This window comes from Barbus barbus, assembly GCF_936440315.1.
Source record: "Barbus barbus genome assembly, chromosome: 17".
Classification (NCBI taxonomy): domain Eukaryota; kingdom Metazoa; phylum Chordata; class Actinopteri; order Cypriniformes; family Cyprinidae; genus Barbus; species Barbus barbus.
In genome coordinates, this window is record NC_136745.1 from 4,535,337 (window position 1) to 4,557,063 (window position 21,727).

General features: G+C 36.3%; 1 protein-coding gene and 1 pseudogene across 2 annotated transcripts in view; one reads left to right on the top strand and one right to left on the bottom strand.

Moving 5' to 3' along the window:
• LOC306883199 (UV-stimulated scaffold protein A-like) overlaps positions 1 to 13,083 on the top strand; it is a 33,553-nt pseudogene extending 20,470 nt beyond the window's left edge. The window contains exons 6-12 of the transcript XR_013785915.1: positions 1,188 to 1,293; positions 5,698 to 5,886; positions 6,220 to 6,362; positions 6,830 to 7,012; positions 7,184 to 7,295; positions 12,260 to 12,449; positions 12,605 to 13,083. The product of XR_013785915.1 is annotated as a UV-stimulated scaffold protein A-like (transcript). The remainder of the gene's footprint in view (positions 1 to 1,187; positions 1,294 to 5,697; positions 5,887 to 6,219; positions 6,363 to 6,829; positions 7,013 to 7,183; positions 7,296 to 12,259; positions 12,450 to 12,604) is intronic.
• A 2,305-nt stretch (positions 13,084 to 15,388) lies between these two features.
• On the bottom strand, positions 15,389 to 18,443 carry LOC306883107 (NK1 transcription factor-related protein 1-like; the record flags this gene model as incomplete). The annotated part of the gene is made up of 2 exons (XM_079438205.1): positions 15,389 to 16,095; positions 18,035 to 18,443. The coding sequence occupies 2 exons, from the start codon at positions 18,441 to 18,443 to the stop codon at positions 15,389 to 15,391; spliced, it is 1,116 nt and encodes a 371-aa protein (XP_079294331.1).
• Positions 18,444 to 21,727: the final 3,284 nt, after the last annotated feature.

Here is a 21,727-nt window from a genome sequence, read left to right on the forward strand (position 1 = left end):
AAAAGCTTATACAAATACCAGTATCTGAGAATATTGTGGCTGATGGCTGATATAATACCGACAAAAATGTTACTTACAATTTAATTATATCCAATAAGACATACACTAGCTTATTTCAAATGAAAACTAGTTCATTGAAACACAAGTTAAACATCCCCCCCCCCATAGAGTATTATACATTCATTCAAATCTGTCATTTAAATGTTAAAATTGCAAAATTGGTTTCAGCGTTAACATATGACATGGTAAAATATGAGCATTTGTCATTGATACTTTCTCCAAACCTTGAGATTTATGAAAGCTTTTCAGCTTACCTTGATCATAGATACACATAAGATCAGAGAAACCATAACTTCTCTTCGAGTCTCAGGTTCTTAAAGCTTTGATCTGGTTTGAATCACTTTTAAGATGGGTTTATCCGGTGCCTCGTGTTGACTTGATCTCCTTACAGTGATTGCATGGTGAACACGGGACTTCAGAGTAAAAATCGTATCACCTTGTTCGCTCTGCTCTTTTGTAGAACAACCTGCACAAAGATGTAATCAGTAACAACTCAACCTCACCATCTCTAGCCAAGTCTAAGACCCCCAATATTAAGTGGGCATCCACCAGCAGCTTTAGTTTATTTTGGCTTGTCAGTAGTCCCATGTAGCCCTACTTTCTGAACCATCACAAATAATTATTATTGTCTCCTTTGCGTGCTGACAGATGCTGGAAAAAGTCTGTTTAACATAACTATTATTTTATGCGGTCTCAGTTAGCTGGGACAATGCTCAGACTACCACTAGAAAAAAAATTGGATGTGGTCAACTGGAAATTCTATTAAGGCTTTGAATTAAAATGTTAAGATGTACCACGTTACTGCAGAGTTTGCCATTCATAGTGCTGTAAATCTCTGGAATATCCTGAGGCCACAGTGAATATCCCATCTGAGTGTTAATCAGCCAGAAGAGAATTGCAGACATTCTTTGTAAACTGTCAGCAAACAAGCGTTGTTTTGAGAATGACAAAAAATAGGAAATGTTTTGCAACAGTAGTTTTTATTGCATTTTCAAAGTAAAATGCAAATGTTTGAGTAAACCAAGAAAAATAGGTTCATAGTTACTTAATTCCCTCACATGTTACCATCTATATTAGGTGTTATTTATTATCGTGGCTTTAAAGCGACTCTGTTTTTCCCGAGCTAGATGAGAGCTCCTGCGGATGGAGAAGATGACGACGATGATTTTGTAGACGTGCCGGAAAAGGAGGGCTATGAACCTCACATTCCTGAACATCTGCGTGCAGAGTATGGTGAGTTTGTTCAGGTGCAGATCTGAAGCTTAATGCTATAAGACAAACCTGTTCATCAGTAAAGGGACTAGCTTTCTCTATAGGATCTTGCTTAATCCAAATAATCTCTCATAGGATATCGCCACACTCTTATAGTGGCTGCTTCAAAGTAGATATGAGCTGAAAAGTCCTCTGGGGATTCCAGTTTGTTTGTATTTTTTGGCTTAAAGCAGCAGGATATTTAAATGTGGAATTAAGAGCACAGTGGTGAGTTTAGTTAGAAATGGTTAGCTGTTGAAAAGCTTCAAAGCACAAAGGAAAGTTTGTTTATAGAGTTAAGGTGTAAAGCATAAAGCATTTGTGTTCAAAGCATTGTGCAACTTGTGGTAGTTGTGCTGTTTAGCTATGAGTTTTACTTTAAAAATAGGTATGTTGACAGTGAATTTAATTGGAAAAATCACAGACTCATATATTAATAAATATGTTACATTTATTGGAAAAGTGAGTCTCAACTCTGTGAAGAACATTGCCAAGGTCACAATTTTCTACAAAATAAATAGGGAAAAAATTTACAAAATACGACCAATAAAATAAATAAGACCATGAAATCTATTATTTTTGCATTGTGACATTATTTGATGACAATTAAGCTCTTTCCCCCTAGATTCTTTGTTTAAAGTATAAATTGTAAAATATTAATACATCACAGTAGTATTTGTTGTACTGCCTTTAATTTATTTATAGGTACAAAAATCATCGTAAGAAAGAATGACCTCATTACAGTAATAAGAATCTCCATTTGAGAATAATTTGGGGTCAGATGTGGGAGCAAAATAATATCACATTCCGTGTAAAAATTAAAAAACTCTGATATCTTTTTGAAAGGTAATAAATAGCTTGGAGCCTGGTTTAAATCAATTATAACCTGGGGCCGCCAACAGAAATCTGTTTTGACAGCTGACTATTTGTACATGCAAAAGATTCTTGTCCATATGGGCAAGGACAGCTCTATTGACAAGAAGCCACAGGCAAAAGACAGAGGTCAAGCAGTAGGTCAGACACAAGCTAAAGAACACAGATTATATTTGACCTCAATTCCTGTCCAATTTTAAATTTACTGTCATGAAAATAATCGATTTCAGTGGCTAATGGGATTTACGCAGTTCTTGTAGGAACAGCATGCACTTTGGAAGTAAGTAGTTTAGTAATTTCCAGATTTTAATGTATGATGAGCTCCACGCCGCACACTAATTATGAGATGCAATATGATTTCACCAGACTCTCCTGTTCTCTTTCTTCATTTATTTCCTTTCAGCATCTCTAAACAAGCACTAACTGAAGATTCATTAGGATATAATTTCTACAGCTTCACAGAGCCAAGCTGCTTTCTGCAGTAAAGTATGTAATGATCAGTGCACTGGCCATGCCAAATTAACAATGCAATGGTGTTAATGAGCGTCCATTAGCTTGGAGTGGTAATTTACAATGCTCACCTCACAGGCCTCTTTGCGCTAAATTGTTCACCTACAAAAGACTGAATTATTCTGAGTTTAATTTAATCATATATCATACAAATACAAATGAGATGTTTAACATTTTCTTTTACTTTGTTACAGCATTACTGTGCTGTACCGTACTGTACAGGTGGTGATGGCGCAGTGGATAAGACACATGCCTTTGGTGTGAGAGACCCGGGTTCGAATCCACTGTGAGACACCAATGTGTCCCTGAGCAAGACACTTAACCCCTAGTTGCTCCAGAGGCGTGCGACCTCTGACATATATAGCAATTGTAAGTCGCTTTGGATAAAAGCGTCAGCTAAATGAATAAATGTAAATTACTATGTGGTTGTGAGGGTTTATTCATTTATTTATTTTTAAATGTTTTGCCCAAGTCAAAAGGTCCCATGTCCAGGTCTTTATGATCACTTAGAAAAGTAATAATTCTCTTTAACAGTGCACATTCTGAAATATCCTTCATATAGCACGAGTGCAGGATGTGCTGAAGTTTAATACGTATGGTTGTTCTAGTCCTTAAATAGGAGCAATAGTAATATTGATGCTTACCTTAAACTAGTAATGTTGTACCACAGTAAATCAGATTTGAGGCTCATTTGGAGACGTGCATGTAATTTCTTTTCTATTGAAAAATGTGAAAAGATGTATGAAGGGGTTTTTTTTGGGTGCGCACTACATGTGGAGGAATATAGATTGAAAATGGAACTTGTGCATTGAGAGTGCAACCATTCGCAGTAAAAACTCCTAAAAGGGGACTCAGAAAAAAATAATTCTGATTTACTGTCAAGTTAACTCCATCATTTCAAATTTATCAATCAGTGCAAGTTACCATCAGCAGTTTCATTTAATATAACATCAACCTGTCACAGGATTCGAGCTCATCCCTGGCTAATCCTTCCCTTTCTTTTTTCAAAATCACATCAGCTCCCTCATCCAGAGAGAAACACTTTAATTTGAAAAGCATTTTGTCTGTTCCTCTCCTCCTTTCTCTCTCGCCGTTCCTTTCACTACAGAGCTTTTATCTATCCCTTTATCCCAGCGTTCCTGTCAGGACGTTATCTCTCTCAAAATTTACATTTTAATTACAAGGCCTGTTGAACTCAGGAAAATCAATAACGCCACCATTGGCAGCTCAACTCTATGTCTACTGCTGGGCCTCTCTATTTCCTCTTATTGATTTATCTCTTTAGCACCTGCAACTTTATTGCTTCAGACAAATAGCTACCATTTTGGTCAATTTGAACAGAAAAAGAAAGCTTTTGGTCGTATTTCATGATTTTGCACACCCGAGTGCCACTATGATGCAGTAAGTCATTGAAAGGGAGTGAACCTGGATTAACTGTTTACACCAGATGATTACAATCAGGAATTCTCATCCTGTCCTGAGACCATAATTCGTTTTCTTTTGTAACCCACTACATTTGTTGAACTGAACTGCTGGTATTATCAAGGCATCACTGTTGCTTTTGCTTATATTTAGGGTTAGTGATTTGATAAAGTAATCAGCACATAACATTTGTGCAAAAGAAATAAGTGATCAGACTTGAATTTGCAGGAGGACAATAAAATAGGCAAATTAATCAATCAATCAGTCGTACGTTTATGAATTGGAGGAACCTAAACCATATATAGAGACCAGAATATTAGACTTTAGTAAGCAAGTATGTTTTTTTTCTGAACTGCAAACTAATTTTATGAACCGAGATGGGCACAAATACATGAAAATGTATTTAAAATTAAACAAAGTACCTCAATTATTTATTATAAAAATACAAATACAGTATTTTATATCTTTAAAATACAGAAAATCCATGTAAAATTGGTCATTCAATGAGGTATCAATAGCTGGCTAGTGAACTTGCTAATAGTTAGACTAGTTTGCTTACCTGGCTGCTGACTAGTTTTGATTTCCTCACTGCTGATACACGTTACATTAGCTGGTGAAGAATGTCCTTGCTAACTTAATATTTTATAGATGATAACTGATAATAAACAGCTATTTTTTGTAACAATCAAATCAACCATCACAACTTACTTACCAGACATTTTGACTCTATTGTGACAGAATTGACTCAATTCCATGTTCAGTTCCATAGATTCTGAAAAAAAAGAAAAAGTTTTTAACACGGATCATGTGTGATTATAGAGACTGTTTTCAGTAGTGTTGGTCAGTTGTAAAGTACAAAATTTATTTTATATATATATATATATATATATATATATATATATATATATATATATATATAATATCTGAAAAATAAGTCTTAATGTTCTTGATTATGTACAGCTGAATTTGTAAATCTTTGTGAAAATTGTGGAATGAAATTAGTGTAATTGATCTTTTTGATGAAGGAATTTTAATTGAATCTCTAGTTTCAAATATAAAAAACATCAGTCAGATAAAGAATATAATTTTGTGCAAGAAAATAGTTTTCTGAATAAATAAACAAATACCAAACCTAAATGTGTTTAATGTATAAATTATATTTAGATTTTTTCAAAGACTTTAAAATATGAAAAAAACCTATCTAAAAATACTGCCTATTATGTGGGGGGTTTTTTTATTCTTGAAAACCATATTTGTTGACAAGAAATAAGAGCAGACCAGGCTCCTCATATACCCACAATCGCCATTTGTCTTTGAAAAGTGGTCAGGTGTCCCTGACCACTTTTCCTCAGTATTATGAGGAATTCACTGCACTTGTTTTTAATTTCATCTCGTTCTGGAAGCTAGAAAGCTTAAGTGTGAGTCTTAGATCTTTGTGTCACTCCTAAGACCACCTTAAGCCCCTGCACACTCCTGCTGGAACCCCCTCAGTCCATTAGACTACACTTTTGAATGTTGTGTTCTGAATATTTGACCTTACATAACATCATATAGTTTCCTTCTTCCTCTTGTATTTAATAGGACTTGATGAAACTCCCTCAACATCAACCTCTGGGGCCAAAGCCAAGCCATCAAAACCTGTGGTCCTCTTGTGTCCTCCAGTCTCTCTCGACTCGAGAGGAAGATGTATGATGAAGAGCAGGACCCCACCTGTGCTGCTGCAACGCTGCGTGTGCTCAAACAGAGGATTCATTCTACTCCTTCAACAAGGTGATCTGTATTTCCATGCCCTATTTTATCAGGTAACGACTGGTAAACAGTAGGGCTGAAAAAAAGAAGAAATGGACTGTTAGTAGAAAAAAACTCAAATATTTGGAAATGCTCAAATGATTAGAATAACAGAATGATTTCAAATATAGTGAGAGAAATCTGAGAAAACAAAACATTTTTTAAAGTTTTTCTTAGTTTTATATGGAAATATGGAAATATTCATACAAAATATATTTCATATAGTATTTAAAATACAAAATAGGAAAAAACTAAACTTTTTTTTTTATTATTGTTGTTGTCTTTTGAGATTCAAGTGTGTTCTGGTTGTTTCAGTATGTCTGGGGGCTCTACTGAAGTTGCAGTGTGCAGCAGTGACCAGGCAAAGGCAAAGCCTCTGTTAAGGCCCCTGTTGTTCCGTTTGGTGTGGATCTTTACTACTGGGGAGAGGAGCAGCCCACTGCTGGCAAAATCATCATGTACAGTCTCATTCATAAGAAGCACTGAGAATGTTTTACATAACATTTATCAGTCTCTTTTTGAAGTATAAATGGATTGTGTTATGTGATGTAGCCACTAGAGAGCACCATTGTATGCTCACTGACTTCAGATCAACTCCTATTCCTTAAAATTAAATGATGAAAACGTTGATCTGGAGGTTTAACTTTTTTACATCCTATTACAAGATAAACAATATAGTTTTTTCTGCGGTCATGGAAGACCTGTAAATTGTAATTTTAAGGCCTGAGAAAATCCATACTATTCTATACTATAGAAATTCCATTATTTCTATACTAAAAATACATTTTACAAGTTATGCTCACCCCTAAAATATTTCCCCTGCAAAAAATGCACTATATGATGGTTTTTACAAATTCTCAATGATCACACGTTGATAGAGTTTGAGCAGTTCCTTTACTAAGACCCTGTCCTCACTGGTTTTTAGAAACACATCACAGCACCAGTTCTGGGTGCCTCATGAGGTGGAGGAGGAAGTAGAAAACAAGGAACTGTGTGCAGAGATGAAGTCTAGATATATCACCTTTGCTGGGAAATTCAAACCTGTGGAGCACATGTGCAATGCACCAATGCCAAATGGTCTTTGTGTGAACGCCAAGATAGAGTAAAGGTCAGAAAAGTAACAATAATGATGCCCTAAAAAAATGCACAGAGATGTAATACTGAATATTTTTGCCCATATTTAGCTGTGTTTGGTATTCTTATTTCATGGTGTAAATAAATAGATATAAGCAGGACACTGATTGAATAAACTGCTGAATTAAATGAGATGTAATTTTAGTGCCCGTTCCATGGACACATTATCCCTCGGGATGAGCTGGGCAGGCCTGTTAACCCAGAAGATGCACTGCGATTGGAGAAGGAAAAGAGGAAGCGCGAGGAGGAGCAGCCAGGTTAGACCATTCATGCAACCGATTTAACAATATTCAATTCAACAGTCATGCCAGTAATCAACAGTGTTAGTTACCTACTGGGATATTTCACCCAAAAATGAAAATTCTGTCATCATTTACTAGGTACTGTGGATCAATTTGATGGGTTATTTGGTCATTCTGAAGCATGATAGAAGGCATGTTTACATATACTACATTTCTATGAACCCTAAACTTTGAAGTCCAATTCACATATTCGTTTACATGTGCTTCACATGTATTCCAACTAAACCCAGTCACCACGTTCAGCATCAGAGAAAGCCACCACAATGATGTCACTGGGGCCTTGATTACATATCTAAAAAAGAAAGCTGACATTTAAGTCAGAAGAGCTTTTTAGCAAATATTTAGTAAATATTCATTCTCCCCCGATGACCATTTTGTAATATGTTAATTGTATGTAATCATACCCATCACGTCACTTTGCATGTGAGCAAGGTATTTTTGAATGTGATTCTACTTTTCTGAGATCCACATTTCACATTCTGAGATGTTTACATTTAAGTCTTTTCAGTCCAATTAAGCCATCAGTCCCAATGCAAATAGATTATTTGGCTGCATGTAAACATGTATGGAAAAGAGCAGCATGAGAATTTTCAAAATATCTCATGTTTTTAGGCAGGTGTAAGACTTCCATCTGTGGACACAAAATGAGTAAATTCTGACAAATTGTGCTGAACTACTGCTTGCAAATGTTTGCAAAACTCTTAAGGCATGTTTAGGATCTTGCACTCTTGCCAAATTAATATCGCACCCCAAACCTGAAAGCTTGATGATCTTCTTTCATGTTTGGTCAACCCAGTGCTGAAGACCCCAAGGCCTTTTCTACACTGTCAAAAGCCCTTTAGTAACGGGTAGCCAGGCGAAATCCTAGACCTCCATTACCCACAGTTCCTTCCTTATAGCACAACAGTCCAATCAGGAGGCTGTGAGACTCTAGGAGGAGATGAACTGATGGAATCCCATCCAAGTCATCATCAATACTCAGATAATAGGACAGGCTGCATCTCACTCTGCCTCTCAGCTTTTCACTTTTCTCCTTCTCGCTCAGGTTTCTTTTCTTGTGGAGTCGGGTCCTAAAAGCCAATTAAGTAGCGTCTCCATGCTGTCACTGGAGCGTCGGATGTGCTTTCTTTGGCCACAGTTTACTTGTTAACAAACAGTTATCTGAGGCAACTGACTTCGGGGGCCTGCTGACCACTGGCTTGTGAAATAGCATCTTTTGTAACTAAGTAAGCTATCGATCCCTGCGACTCCATCACACCCTCTCCCCGTCGACATGCCGGTTGTCAGGGTAACCACCGGACACCCCACCCGTTCTCCTGCGCTGCTCATGATGTCCATCAGTTCACTGACTGAACACTTGCTCCCCTGCTGTGCCATTGATTTCTGCTTCAGTCTTCAGCCTTCCCAAAATATTTCAGTCGCATGTGATTCTGAAACACTGTATGTGTTTCAGTGTGTCTAACGTAAATCTGTCATTTGTGTCATCATGATGCTGCTCATACTTCTAAGTGTGAAGTCAAATCTAACACCTGTACTGTTGCTTTTCTAAGCGCTCACACTTGAAATTTGATAAAGCGAGTGAAAAAAATCCCTTTGATTTACAACTATTATCCATAACTAGAGACAAGAAAATAATACACTGTCAAAAGGAATCTGTCAGTGGGACAGTACCATTTAAAAAGGGACCATTTATCTTATATTATGTTTGAGGTACTGATATGAAGGCTAAATAAAGTACAAAGGTGTAGTTTTGGAAATTGAACCACCCTGTGACAAGTTTTGTACCATTTTTTTTTTTTTTTTTTTAAGAGAGTGTAGAGGCATGAGGGTGCAAGACTCTAACAACAGCATAGCAACAGACTAACAGCCATTCAGAATTCCTTAGTAACTGCAGAGTGATGCCCTGGCATCCCCTACATAACGCCCAGTTTAAAGTGGTCATGGACTGAAATCAAAATTTGCTTGATCTTTTGATACAGTATATAAGAGGTCATTGTGCTATAAAAACATTCTGTAATTTTCAGAATTTAAAACTTTCTCACTAGTCTAAAAACAGCTTATATTGAAGCCAATCTTCCAAAACGACAGGTTGTGGAATGTGTCACTCTGTGACGTAATAGTGTGGCTAAACGCAGTCTCCGCAGAGGAAGATCAATGCCTGCTTCTACGTCGCTACCTGTTTAGCCCCGCCCACCGATTCACGCATGTAGTGTAAATAACAAGAGGCGAACACGGGTCTACGTCGAAACCAAACGATAAACTTTATTTGATTAACTTTATTTTTAATGAAGTGCCAGACCATGTCAGTAAGAACTTGGTTCTTTGTTCACTTCATTTTACGTCAGTTTCGTTTACAAAGGCACAATTTGATGCAGGATTTTCAGAAAGATTGAAACTAAAAGACGAGGCTGTGCCGACTATATTGGATCCGACAGTGAGTGTGAGTAACTTTTTTTTAAAAGATTTATTTTTGCCGTTTTTGCCTTGTATTTGATTTGACGGTAGTGAGACAGGAATCGAAGTGGGAGAGAGAGGGGAGATGGGATCGGGAAAGGTCCACGAGCCGGGACTTGAACATGGGGCACCCGAAGCACAACGGCACTACATGTTGACACGCTGCCCACGAGGCTATCGGTGCCGACGTGTAACTGTTTTTATTAAGTGATCACTATTGCTTTGTCTGTTATTACAGATCGTTTGATATGTACTGAGTATTTATGCATTTTTTACCTAAATCACTGCAACGTCCATCTATGAGGAATGTAGAGGGTGTCAAACATACACAGCTGTTAGCCAATCATAGAAGTGGGCATTTACTTCTGAGTCTATAATCCGCCATACCTATTCAAACAGAGCGTTCTGATGAGGGGGGGTCAAAACAGGTTTACTGTTTACTATTACTTCTAAATTATGATGATTTTTTTATGTAGAAATCTTGACATTACAAGTGGACCTCAGAGAACAGTACAAAATAAAAAACAAAGGCAGTTCATGACCCCTTTAAGTTGCATTATTGCTATAAAAGAAGGGGGATGCTTTATTAAAACTGTGAAACATTTTGTTTTTCAAAGTGATAATATGGGATGACTACTTTGAAATCTTTCTGTAAAGACAATGTTTTTTCCCCTTATTTTACAACAGGACATTTAACATTTAATATATTGGTCTCACTTTTAACAAAAGGAAACAAATATGTTGTTTTCTCATCATTATGACAGTGGGCACTGTGGAGCCATGCATTAAAAACAGCTATGGTCAGTTTTGCCTTTTAAGATCAATCTACCTGAAAGTGAGTTGAACTGTCACCATGCCTATAGAATAATTACACATCCCATGTTAGTGGGACATACTTTTGAAGGAAAGTATTGGCCAAACATTTGTTTCTGGCTTTAGAGCTGCTGTCTTTAAGGAATATTATAGGTTCAAAATAGGTTAACAGTTGACAGTATTTGTGGCATAATTCAGCATAACACTACAATTATTTTCCTCTATTTCTATTAAAAAAGCAAAAATATGTGTCATAGTGAGACTTAAAATTGAATAGGGCCAATTTCATGACATCAAAACTGTACTCACACCTTAACCAAACACATATGAACCAGCTAATTAAGATCTCAGGGACACTTGATAATTAAAGACAGGTGTGTTGGAGCAGGGTTTGCACTAAGCTCTGCAGGACGGAAGATCTCCAGGAACAGGATTTGGGCACCCCTGTGATAAACCATAAAATGGCTGTAAAATTGCAGAGAACAGCTTTGTAGCTAAAATAATAAAAATTTTAACAGAAAAAATACTCTGAAGGCTTTTATAAAATTTCTGCCTCACCATAACCGTAATTTTTGCCTTGTTGCAGTCAATTCTTTAACTTATATTTAACCCAGAATAGTCTAGACTGGTGCAAACCTGCCAAAGAGCAATATTACTGTGCAATTCACAACCATCTTATCATAGCATTTTTGTGTTTAAATGTGTTTTAGATAATCAAATAAGCTCACTGCAGCTGTTGCCTGTGATGCTCATGTGTGCCTGACTTATGCAGATGTGAGCTGTTGACAGAGTAGTCAGTCCTGCTGCACAGCTTAAGCTAAATGCAGGGCCCCCCATCATCCTCACAGGGATGAAGCCCCTAAAGGCTTGACTTAAGCGAGGACGGATTGTAGCACTCGTAACGGGGGCCTTTCACCTCCATAAATCCTTATAGGGACGACCAACTCCTCCATATTCATTTAAAAGGCATTTGAAAAAGCTGTTTGTTGCATGCATGCGTTTCACTACAGACTGATGAAGCGCAACACTCTGTGCAATTAAACACTTTGGAGATTGTAAATAATTTAACAGCTACCATTTTATCATTGCAAGATATGCATGTATCAACAGTAGGGGACATGCTTAATGAAAAGTTGATGATTTTGATCTATCTACACTACTGTACAAAGTGTGCAATGTTTTTTTTTTAAAGAAATTAATAATTGATCAGAAGTGACAGTAAAAACTTTAACATCGTTACAAAAAAATCTATTTAAAATAAATGCTGTTCTTTTGATCTTTCTATTCATTAAAGAATCATGAAAAACAAAGAAACTCTTTGGTTTGGAAACCATTTTTTTTTGTTGTTTTCATCATCGATAATAAGAAATGTTTCTTGAGAACCAAATCAGCATATTAGAATAATCTCCAGTAGTTTCACCATTAAGTTAGAATGTTTCTGTACCATTACTATCACTCATTTTACCAAAATCAAAGGTTGATCAGATCTTTGTACAATTGGATAAATGATTTAACATAGATGAAACATAATTCAAATTTGAATTGTTTCTTCTTTTTTTTTTCAAGAATTCAAGCAAGTCAAATATCCTAAATGTGTATAAATATATGGTGCATTGATCTCTATTCTGGCAACCGTTCTCTTATTGGCTCAGATTGGCGTGACCCAGAGCTCATGAGGGAGATCGAAGCTGCAACTGGAGAAGATCTGGGCTCCTCAAAGACGTACGGGAAGGGGAAGAATGGCAACAAAGGAAAGTCAAAGAAAAAGTACCCAAACCTTACAGATTTAAAGCAAAATGCCAGTACATCTCGTTCAAGACTAGAGAAGAAAGTCTTTAACAAGTAAGTAATAGTAGATGTTCAAGATATTGCCTGATACGTTTGGCTATATTTGGAGATAACTCAAGTCAAGTATATTTGTATTGAATTCTGGTGAACATATTTTACATGTGATGGGTAAATGAATCATTTGAATCTCAACCACAATGTCCTCATAGGAGCTCCATGAGACGAGTTGCGGAGGTCATGAACAAGATGGACAAGAGGAAACATGAGAAATTTTCAAATCAATTTAACTATGCACTGAATTGAAGGATACAGCCATACTGCCACACACCAGTTTTGATTTTTATGCAGAACAGAAGTGCATCGTTAATACTGTGCCTCAAATGAACTATAATCTTTGTATTGTCAACTTTGGGTTGTCATTTGTAATGCCTGAATAATTTATTAATTCATTTATTTTTTGTTCTGAGTGGTAAATAACTAATTTAAAAAAACGTTAGGCTAAGTCATTTTAATTTAAAATGGAATTTTATTCAGTTTTGTATTTTCAACATTGTATTTTCCAAACTTTTGTCTTTGCTACATTGTAGTAGACCTATTTGTGATGCAGAAGTTTAAATATAACAATACTTTTAAAGAAATATGTTGTCAGTGTGAATGTTAATATAGAGTAAATTTCTACTGATTTTATAAGACATGACTTTGTCTTTATTCATTTAAGGGGATTCTTTGTTGTGACGATTAAAAACACACCACAGCAACATATGAAGGCAAAGGCAAGGCAGGATTTTTTTTTCATTTCAAGACTTACAACATTTTTTGATTTATTAATGTTTGCATGTTCTTTAAGTAACATTTTAACAAGTTTACCTTAATCGATTAGATCCGCTGAAACAGTAAGTACACATATTGTTTTTTATTAATATAGTGTTTTTGTAGCAATTATTATAAAAACAGCTTTTCATTACAACAAATGAAGAACCAGCCAAAAGCTGTTAATTGGGAAAGTGATTTCACTGTTACAGAATTCGTGTTAATTGACATTGGTGTAGCTCGTGTGGTCTCCATCCATCTACACTGATGGGACGCTATTGGCAGCAGTTAGCATTCTTTTCTGCCTTGGAAAACAAACTTTAAAAACTAATAAAGAAACCTACTTCTCTAAATGTGTAAATAAGTATGATGATTTCCAACAGACGACGACGAATATGTTAATTGGACAAAACTAATTATGTATTAATAAAGATCGCATTGATCCGTCTTTCATACGTGTTCAACGACTATAATTGACCCCATACGTAAATATTTTATGCACTTGCAAAATTGGAGAAGAAAGAAAATTGCGTTTTAAAGAATATTTAAAGTATTTAATACATTCTAACTGTAAAAAAAAAAAAAAAAAACACAGTTAATAATGCTGTAAACGTGAAATGTAGCATTTGCACCAATTTCATTGTGTATTCATATGTCTGGACACGAAACAAGATCATACTTTGGCATGCAGTAAACGAATTTAGCAATTGTTTTAAAATATATTTTGAATAGTTTTTAATTGTTTTAAAACCCCATTTTATAAAACAATCACTAACAGTATCCCGTTGAATATCGCGTAAAAGAAAAGTTTGCTTATAGGTTTAATGTAATATTTTATGCTATTCGAAGTTTAAGCAGCATACAAAGCATGCATCAAAAACAATCGCATCAGCAAGGTTGAAAATCGTGCGAATTTTAGCAGCATTATACTAATGCGTTTTAAGGAGTTGGACTCCTTAATATTAGTTAATTAATATTAATAGTACTTAAAGTACGCAAATTTCAGATACGATAGAGTCCTGTGTTAAACATCACAGTTTTTACTTTCAGTATCAAACGGAAATCTAACAATAATAGACAAAAATATTTTTTTAACGAACAAAACTGTAAATTGCAATCGAAATATTCTAATAGCCTACTTTTCAATTACCTTTCTGTAGTCCTCAGCTGGCATTTACGTTATTAATATTTAAGCAACAATCAAAACAATAAGTGAATTTGAAAGGAAAAATAATTATCTTATTTTAAAAATGTATAAATGTAAAATTACAATATTTTCTACATGATATAGGCCTATTCGTAGATATAGGTAAATATGTAGGCCAATTGTTCAAGTAAATCAACGCAACAATAATCTATTTCAGCCTGAGTCATTAAACACAAGGAAGAGCGGAAACTTTCTGTATTCCTAAAAATGAGTGAAATGTAAAGTAAACGATTACCAATAGAACACCTGTTCGCGCTTCATTGAACGAAATTGACCGCGAGTAATTCCAGTTTTTCGTCCAAGAAAGCGGTTTCTCAGTTTATAAAATTCCATTTCAAATCAGACATTAGCATATAGTGCGAGATCATGTAAAACTTGGTTTTAAATTTAGTTCATAAAGCCAGGTTTATGCCAACGAAATGTTTGACAACTGATCTTTGTCATCTGTCTTTTTATTTCAACCATTTAATTGTGAGACAAACAGTTAAATTATAGCATAGTCTATGCAACGTCAGAATTAAATAATATGGTCCACAGTAAAAAATGAAAATAAAAAACTTTTCATTAGTCTTATGTTTACACGATTTTAGTCCAATCTCATTCTTTGTTTCAGTACATACCGTTTAATTCCCTACTACATGTGCATTCAAAGTTAATGTCTAAACACATTTCATAATAACTAAATATATACAGTTTGACCTTGAGAAATATTCACAGTTGATCAAAATGAAGCAAATTGAAATCAAATCTAATTAATTAGCATATATTCCCGAACATGAGGAAAATGATTCCTAAACTTAATTCTGGGTTTGCCACAGTGCAGAATGGTTGCTACATCTCGGTTTTTAAGACAAACCTATCAAATGTCTTTGCAAGTGTGTGACAGCATAGTGCTTCATGTTAAAAAATGTTCCTGTGCAGAGTTGACCGGACACTCTGTTTCTTCCGACCCAGGACATCTCCTAAAGATTTCTTCTTATAAGTGCGGCGCGTAAAATGTGGGAGCTCCGTAAGTCTGAGAGCCGAGCATGAAGGGTGACAGTACCGCGTGACCCGGCAGAAAGGGTAACTGAGCGGTGCATACGAGTCCTCCTGGCGCGTGACCCGGATAGCTGGTGTGCATGGACAGATGACCGCCCATAGGAGGAGACGGGCTCAGAGGACTCAGGCTGCCCAGCCCGTTGCTCGGTCCACCTCCGCTCCCGCTGGTCGGCGCGCTCGTGTCCGCGCCCGGGTTCTGTTTCTTCCACTTGGTCCGGCGGTTCTGAAACCATATTTTCACCTGAGTCTCTGTCAAGCTCAAAGACAGCGCCAGGTTGAGGCGTTCGCACACGGACAGGTATCGCGTCGACTTAAATTTGTTTTCTAGAGCCACCAACTGCTCGTACGTGAACGCAGTCCGGGCCCTTCTGGGTTTGCCAGATTTTGAGTCCGAACCGGAGCGCTTACGCTTGGGTTTCACCTGGTGATTCTGTCCGTTTGATGAGGACTGTTGAGTCTGCTGTCCTTCTGGACTTTTGTTTAGTGAGTCGTCGTCCTCGTGCTGCCCAAACTCGGCGTCGTTGTTTCCAAGCAGGGCGCTGCTCTCATCACTGCACAGATCCTCCTGCATCTCGCTGTCCGACTGATTCCCTCGGGTAAAATCAGCCTCACATTCCTCTGATCGGAACACAAATCCGTCTTCTGTGGAAACACAAAACACTGTTGTCAAAGCCAGCTTTGCACCAATTACCTGAATGACAAGGTGAATTTACACAGTTTAACACACGTTGATATGAGGTAGCACCAACAGGGGGAAGAAAAACATTTTAGTAAGTACATTCAGTTGTTTCCTACTCTATATTTCCTCTATTTTTCTTATCTATTTTTCCTAAAATAAAAATCCTTAATTTTCTCATTTAAATATGTAACATTTCTTGTAATGTGATTTCGACTGAGTAACGTAGAAATTGTTTTCTACTTTAATTGTCTGAAATAAACTTCAGCAGAGATGCTTAATTATGTTATAGCACATCGTTTACTAGTTTAAAGTTTAAATCCTTCAACAACAACAGAGAATGACAACATTTTTACACTTGAAATTAAACCGAAATTTCTGTTCTAGTCGTTCTTTATCCTCTTTATATAAAGTGGGGACAGAGTAGATGGCACTTCTTTTGGCGTGTCAATTCGTCTTGACATCTTAAATCACAGCACGGTCGTCTAATCGATAGCTCTCAATTTACTCATCCATTTAAAGCGGCTGTTAAAAACAGCACAAACCTTATCAAATTATTGCAGCCTACAATTACTGTTTATTGAAAATTGCTTTCGCGCGCTGCCTCCAATCAATCATAGAGGTTGACACATATTTGTCCTTGCAAATGACGGCATAGAAGATAAGATGATCCCATGAAGGCCGCGCTTTCTGTTCTCATCATTTAGACTCGATACAAAGCACTAATATATCTGAAAAAACAAACAAAAAAACAATTAAACCCATTCGATTGCGTTTAATTTAATGCAACGTGCTGCGTAAAGACGCTGATAATGTGGAGGATCTGTTCCAGACTGGTCGATATCCTATTATAGAAATGAGTATATCTCTTTCAGGCAGCTTGCAAACTCTTTCTCAACATTTAAATTATAGGACCAAAATTCGGATAATTACAAGATTAAAATCTATTATACTTATTAAAGGAGATATCGATCATGGGTCTCAAAAAAAAAAAAAAAAAAAAAGTGCAAAAAGTGGTCGGACAGTACGACTGTAGTGCTCCAAAATCATTCTTAAACGTAAGAATTATCTGAAGATTTGTTTCAATGTATTCACTTGACAATTAAAAAAGCCAAATGACATATAGGCTACATTTAAAAAATTGTTTCCACCAGTCTCAAGATTAACTGTAAAAGTAGTATCTAATAGCAATCCTAATAATTCCTCATTTCACTCCACAACCACTCAGTTAAAAGACTTAACATGTCCATTTACAAGAATTTTAATGATTAAAAAACAAAACAAAAAAACAATGATACAATTCCTTCTGCAAATAAACTCTTCCATGTGCAAAATGTGATTTAAGGTCTAGTTGCATTTAACAATAAAGAAATTGTTTTGTTATAAATCTTGATTTTTTTTTACACTAATAAAAAACTAGTAAAAAGAACAACAACAAAAAACTGGTCTGGATATGGGCATTCAAGCAGTGTCCTGCAATTACATGTTATAAAAACTACTTTAAACATGTTATTATTCTACATTTATTTTTATGACCTAAATAATTATGAGACTACATTGAATATTCGTACTTTTATTCATTCATTTGACACACCACAGTATCATTTTAAGTGAAAAGTGAATTATAATCGTGAAAAACTTTTTTTTTTAAACGGTCACCAATCACAGCACCTTTTTACTCCCTGATACATCAATGTATATTTTGCATTAAGATGTTTAATTGAAGAAGAAAAAAAAAAAAAAACGTGTGCCCACATTTAAATTATATAATTTTAATTTATAGGTTACAATGTTGATGTTGAACAAAATGCTTTTCCATATTATTTGTATGTACTTTCGTGCTGTCATGTTAAACATCATTTTGAATATACACACAATGACAAGGGAGAAACAATGGTAACTTACTTAAAATCCCTGATGTTTTTTTACAGTCGTAGTCCTCTTGATAAGACTTGTGCTCGATCGTATGATTTGAGTCATCGCTTCTGTTTTCTGCACCAAACGTGAAATCACAACCTGTCCTGTTAGGTGTTTGCCTCTTACTAGTAAATTTATTGGGGTCCAAAATGTCCAGAACCGAGAACGAGGTTGTCCGGTGGACGGTAGGAGGCGCGCCCGCGGGTGAGGGCTCGTGTCTCGGTGAGGTTTCTCGACTCTCCGCCGGTAAAGCGTCTCTCCCTCCGGCGCAGTTAAACACTGGCAATTCCCCGGCAGCGAGGCGCTTGTCGTCCATGCCGTCCTGCGGAGCGACGACTATCACGCCGGCAGCGGCAGGTACGATGGAGTCGCCAACCTGCACTTTATCCCGGTTCATAGCTCTCCAGAGGGCAGCACAGCCGTCTGACTTCTGTTCTCTTTTGCCGTTCTTTATTCAACAGGACGCATACTGGTGAAAATACAACAAATAAGTGCAATCTGCTACTTAAGAAGATTTTGGTCAGGAGTTGATCCAGCCGGTCTCTGGATGGTGATGCTGATGTCCCCCTGCTCAGGTCCTTTTTGGGTTTGAACCGTCCCCTCAGGACACCCCGTCGTTTATGTCACATACACTCACGCGCGCGCGCCCAGCTGGCTACCCTCCCCTTTACACAGCTCTGATCATCTCCAAAACTTAGACACAAGCCGTGGCTTATTTATGCATTCATATTCCACTGTGAGTGGTAATTGGCTACAAATTAATCCCATGCCTCTAATAGCCTATTATCTCCGTCTGAGTATGAGAAGCACCACAGGAGAGTGAGCGATGATGTGGCCTCTGATATACACAGCTGTCAACTCACAACCAACGTGAGCGCACTGGACTGGAAACACACTAAATAGGCTTATTTTTCCCTACTTTCTCCCTCCCATCTCCCGCGCTGGGTTAAGGTTACGATAATCATTGTTTCCAGAGAAATTAATGAGAAAATGGGCCTCTTGAAAGCAGTGATGTCTTGAAGTGGTTAGCGGTGAGTCTTTTTCATTTGACGACAAAACAGAAACACATAGAAGCGATTTTTAATTCTTAATTGGCTGAATATAATATATATATATATATATATATATATATATATATATAATATATCCAAATTAATCACAAATTATCACCCTAATGAAAATAAAACTGAAATAAAAAATGATTGTTATTTAGTTTACAACAAACAAGTGACCAAAAAGCAGTTTTTAAACTGATAACAACCATGAGAGCAAAGTCCTAATGGTGTAGTTCAGATGAAAAAGCGCCACAGAAGTATGACAAAATTGAATTTTCTTTTGTTTGGTTCAGATGGGCAACACGAACAAGGTCAGTTCTTTGCAATTACCGAAGGCAATGATCCTTTATAAGCAAGAAATTAAAAGTTGCACAAAAATGGGTAAAACAATCAGCTGTAAGGATGAACATGATTATCCCATCAAGACCGGTCCCATGGGAGTCACGATATAAGCCCCTGCAAAGAGGCTGCAGCATCATGGGCCATGACATTCAACTTTTAATCTGATCTATCGAGGGGCCAAATAATAGCCATTATAATAGGCTTTCCCATGAGTGTTTCTCAATTTTGTAGCCTAAATTTGCACATTCGTCTGTATAGACTATCATCCAAATTTTAACAAGCTGATTAAATAAACTACATTTTACAGTGCAAAACTTTGCATTTGCACCTTGATTATGGTGCAAATGTAGACCTCAGATATGTTTATCCATGAAAGCAAAATTTGTCTATCCATGAAAACACATAATTGGCTGTTGAGTCAGCCAGGCTGTTTTGCAAGCTGATTGGGGAATTGCTGTAATTAGAAAATTCTCCCAGTAGCCCACTGAATAATTTTGTCAATTGAATCATATTATGCACAATAATTTGCATGCTGTCACAATTGTCCTATTCACAGACCCCCAAGTCTACACACAAGAAACAGATCGAACCATTTTCCTTATTATTTCAGCCTAGATCATGTGAGAAAAGCATTGACAATTGCATATTCATTATTGACAATTTAATAACAAAGACAGCGTTCCAAACCATTGTACATGAGCACACCCTTTCTGTCATGTTAGCACAAATCAGTTACCTATTCCAGATCATTTGACCAAACAATAATTCAAAATTCACAGGTCTCTATTGTTTTGAATGCATGAAATAACATCAAAAGCTAAAACTGACCAGAATAATATCTGTGAAACCACAGATCCTGAGTTGAGCAATCTATAATATTTAGAAACAGATCATTTAATGCAAATATGACTGCTGGAATATTGCAACATTTTGACTCTTTCTGGCAGATTCAGGGAAGCTGGGGTAGATCAGTGATATTTAGGACACTAAATTATGTTGTTTCAGCTCTAAATAACAATCATCTTGAAATAAATAAATAATAATAATAATAAAAAAATTCTGCTGAGACAGAACAACTGCAAGTCAGTTTACACAATATAAAATATTGTGATGTTCTAGTGCTCTGGGAGGAAAGACAGCTTTAGTCAAAGCGTCAGAAGCAATCTAATGATTTTAAATGAGCACAGAGTAGTAAAAGCCTGACAATTCTCCATCACAACAGCAGATGATGGTTAAAACGACTAGAAATCAATATTCTGACCGGGTGTCTCCCACTGATAAGAGGTGCCAAGACAATGTTGACTATTAAACTCGACAGCTTGAGATATTACACTATTACTTATGCTATTTTTAATAATCTATAATATTTGGGCTATAATTAATTAATTCTATGGATCAGATAATATCTCGGTCTGGGATGAGGTCGAGGGGGTCTATTAAGACTGGTAATGAGAAAGGAGAATTCCAATCTTAGCGCCCAGGGTTTGTGAACGGACAAATATACACCCGACTGTGTCAAACACAGCGGAGGGAACGAGAGAGGAGAAAAAAAGAGGAGAAATGAGAAAATAACAACTGAGGTGTAATACCATCCCTTATAAATTGTGGTGCATTCATGTTTAAGCAGAGGGATGTTTTTTTGGACCCATAAAAAAAAACAAATACCTTACAGACGGATTCTTGTTCATGATAATGAGTGCATAATCTAATTTTATAAGCAGTTCCCGTGATCTTATGATGTATTGTTTTAACTCTTATTGTGAAAACCCATATTAGTGATAAAAAAAAAAAATGCTTTGGTGGGCGGTTATAATTTCTACATTTTTTTTATTCTGAAATCTTAATGATAATTAACACAGGAGACATGGTGACATCTGCAAGTAGCAAGCAGCTGCTGCTATGCAATGTTAAAACTGACCAGAGGGGGGCGCGCTTCTCTTCAATCTCACAACTCCTAGCCAGAATGCATAGAAGAGAATCTGTACCAGAAAAACTGAAAATTGTAGCATTTTATTAATCAAATTACTGGAATTATATTTTACCAGGATCAATACAAATAATTTGACCTATATTTGAAGGAACAAAATGATTAGACTAATTTATTTACACCAAAATAAGATGAAAAATAAACTACTGTTCAGAAGTTTGGGGTCTGTAAGATTTGTTTTAAATGTTTTTGAATAAAAGTCTTTCATGTTCACCAAGGCCGCATTTTTTTTTACTTATCAAAAATACAGTAAAATGGTACTATTGTAAAATATTATTGCATTTTTTTTAAAAATAA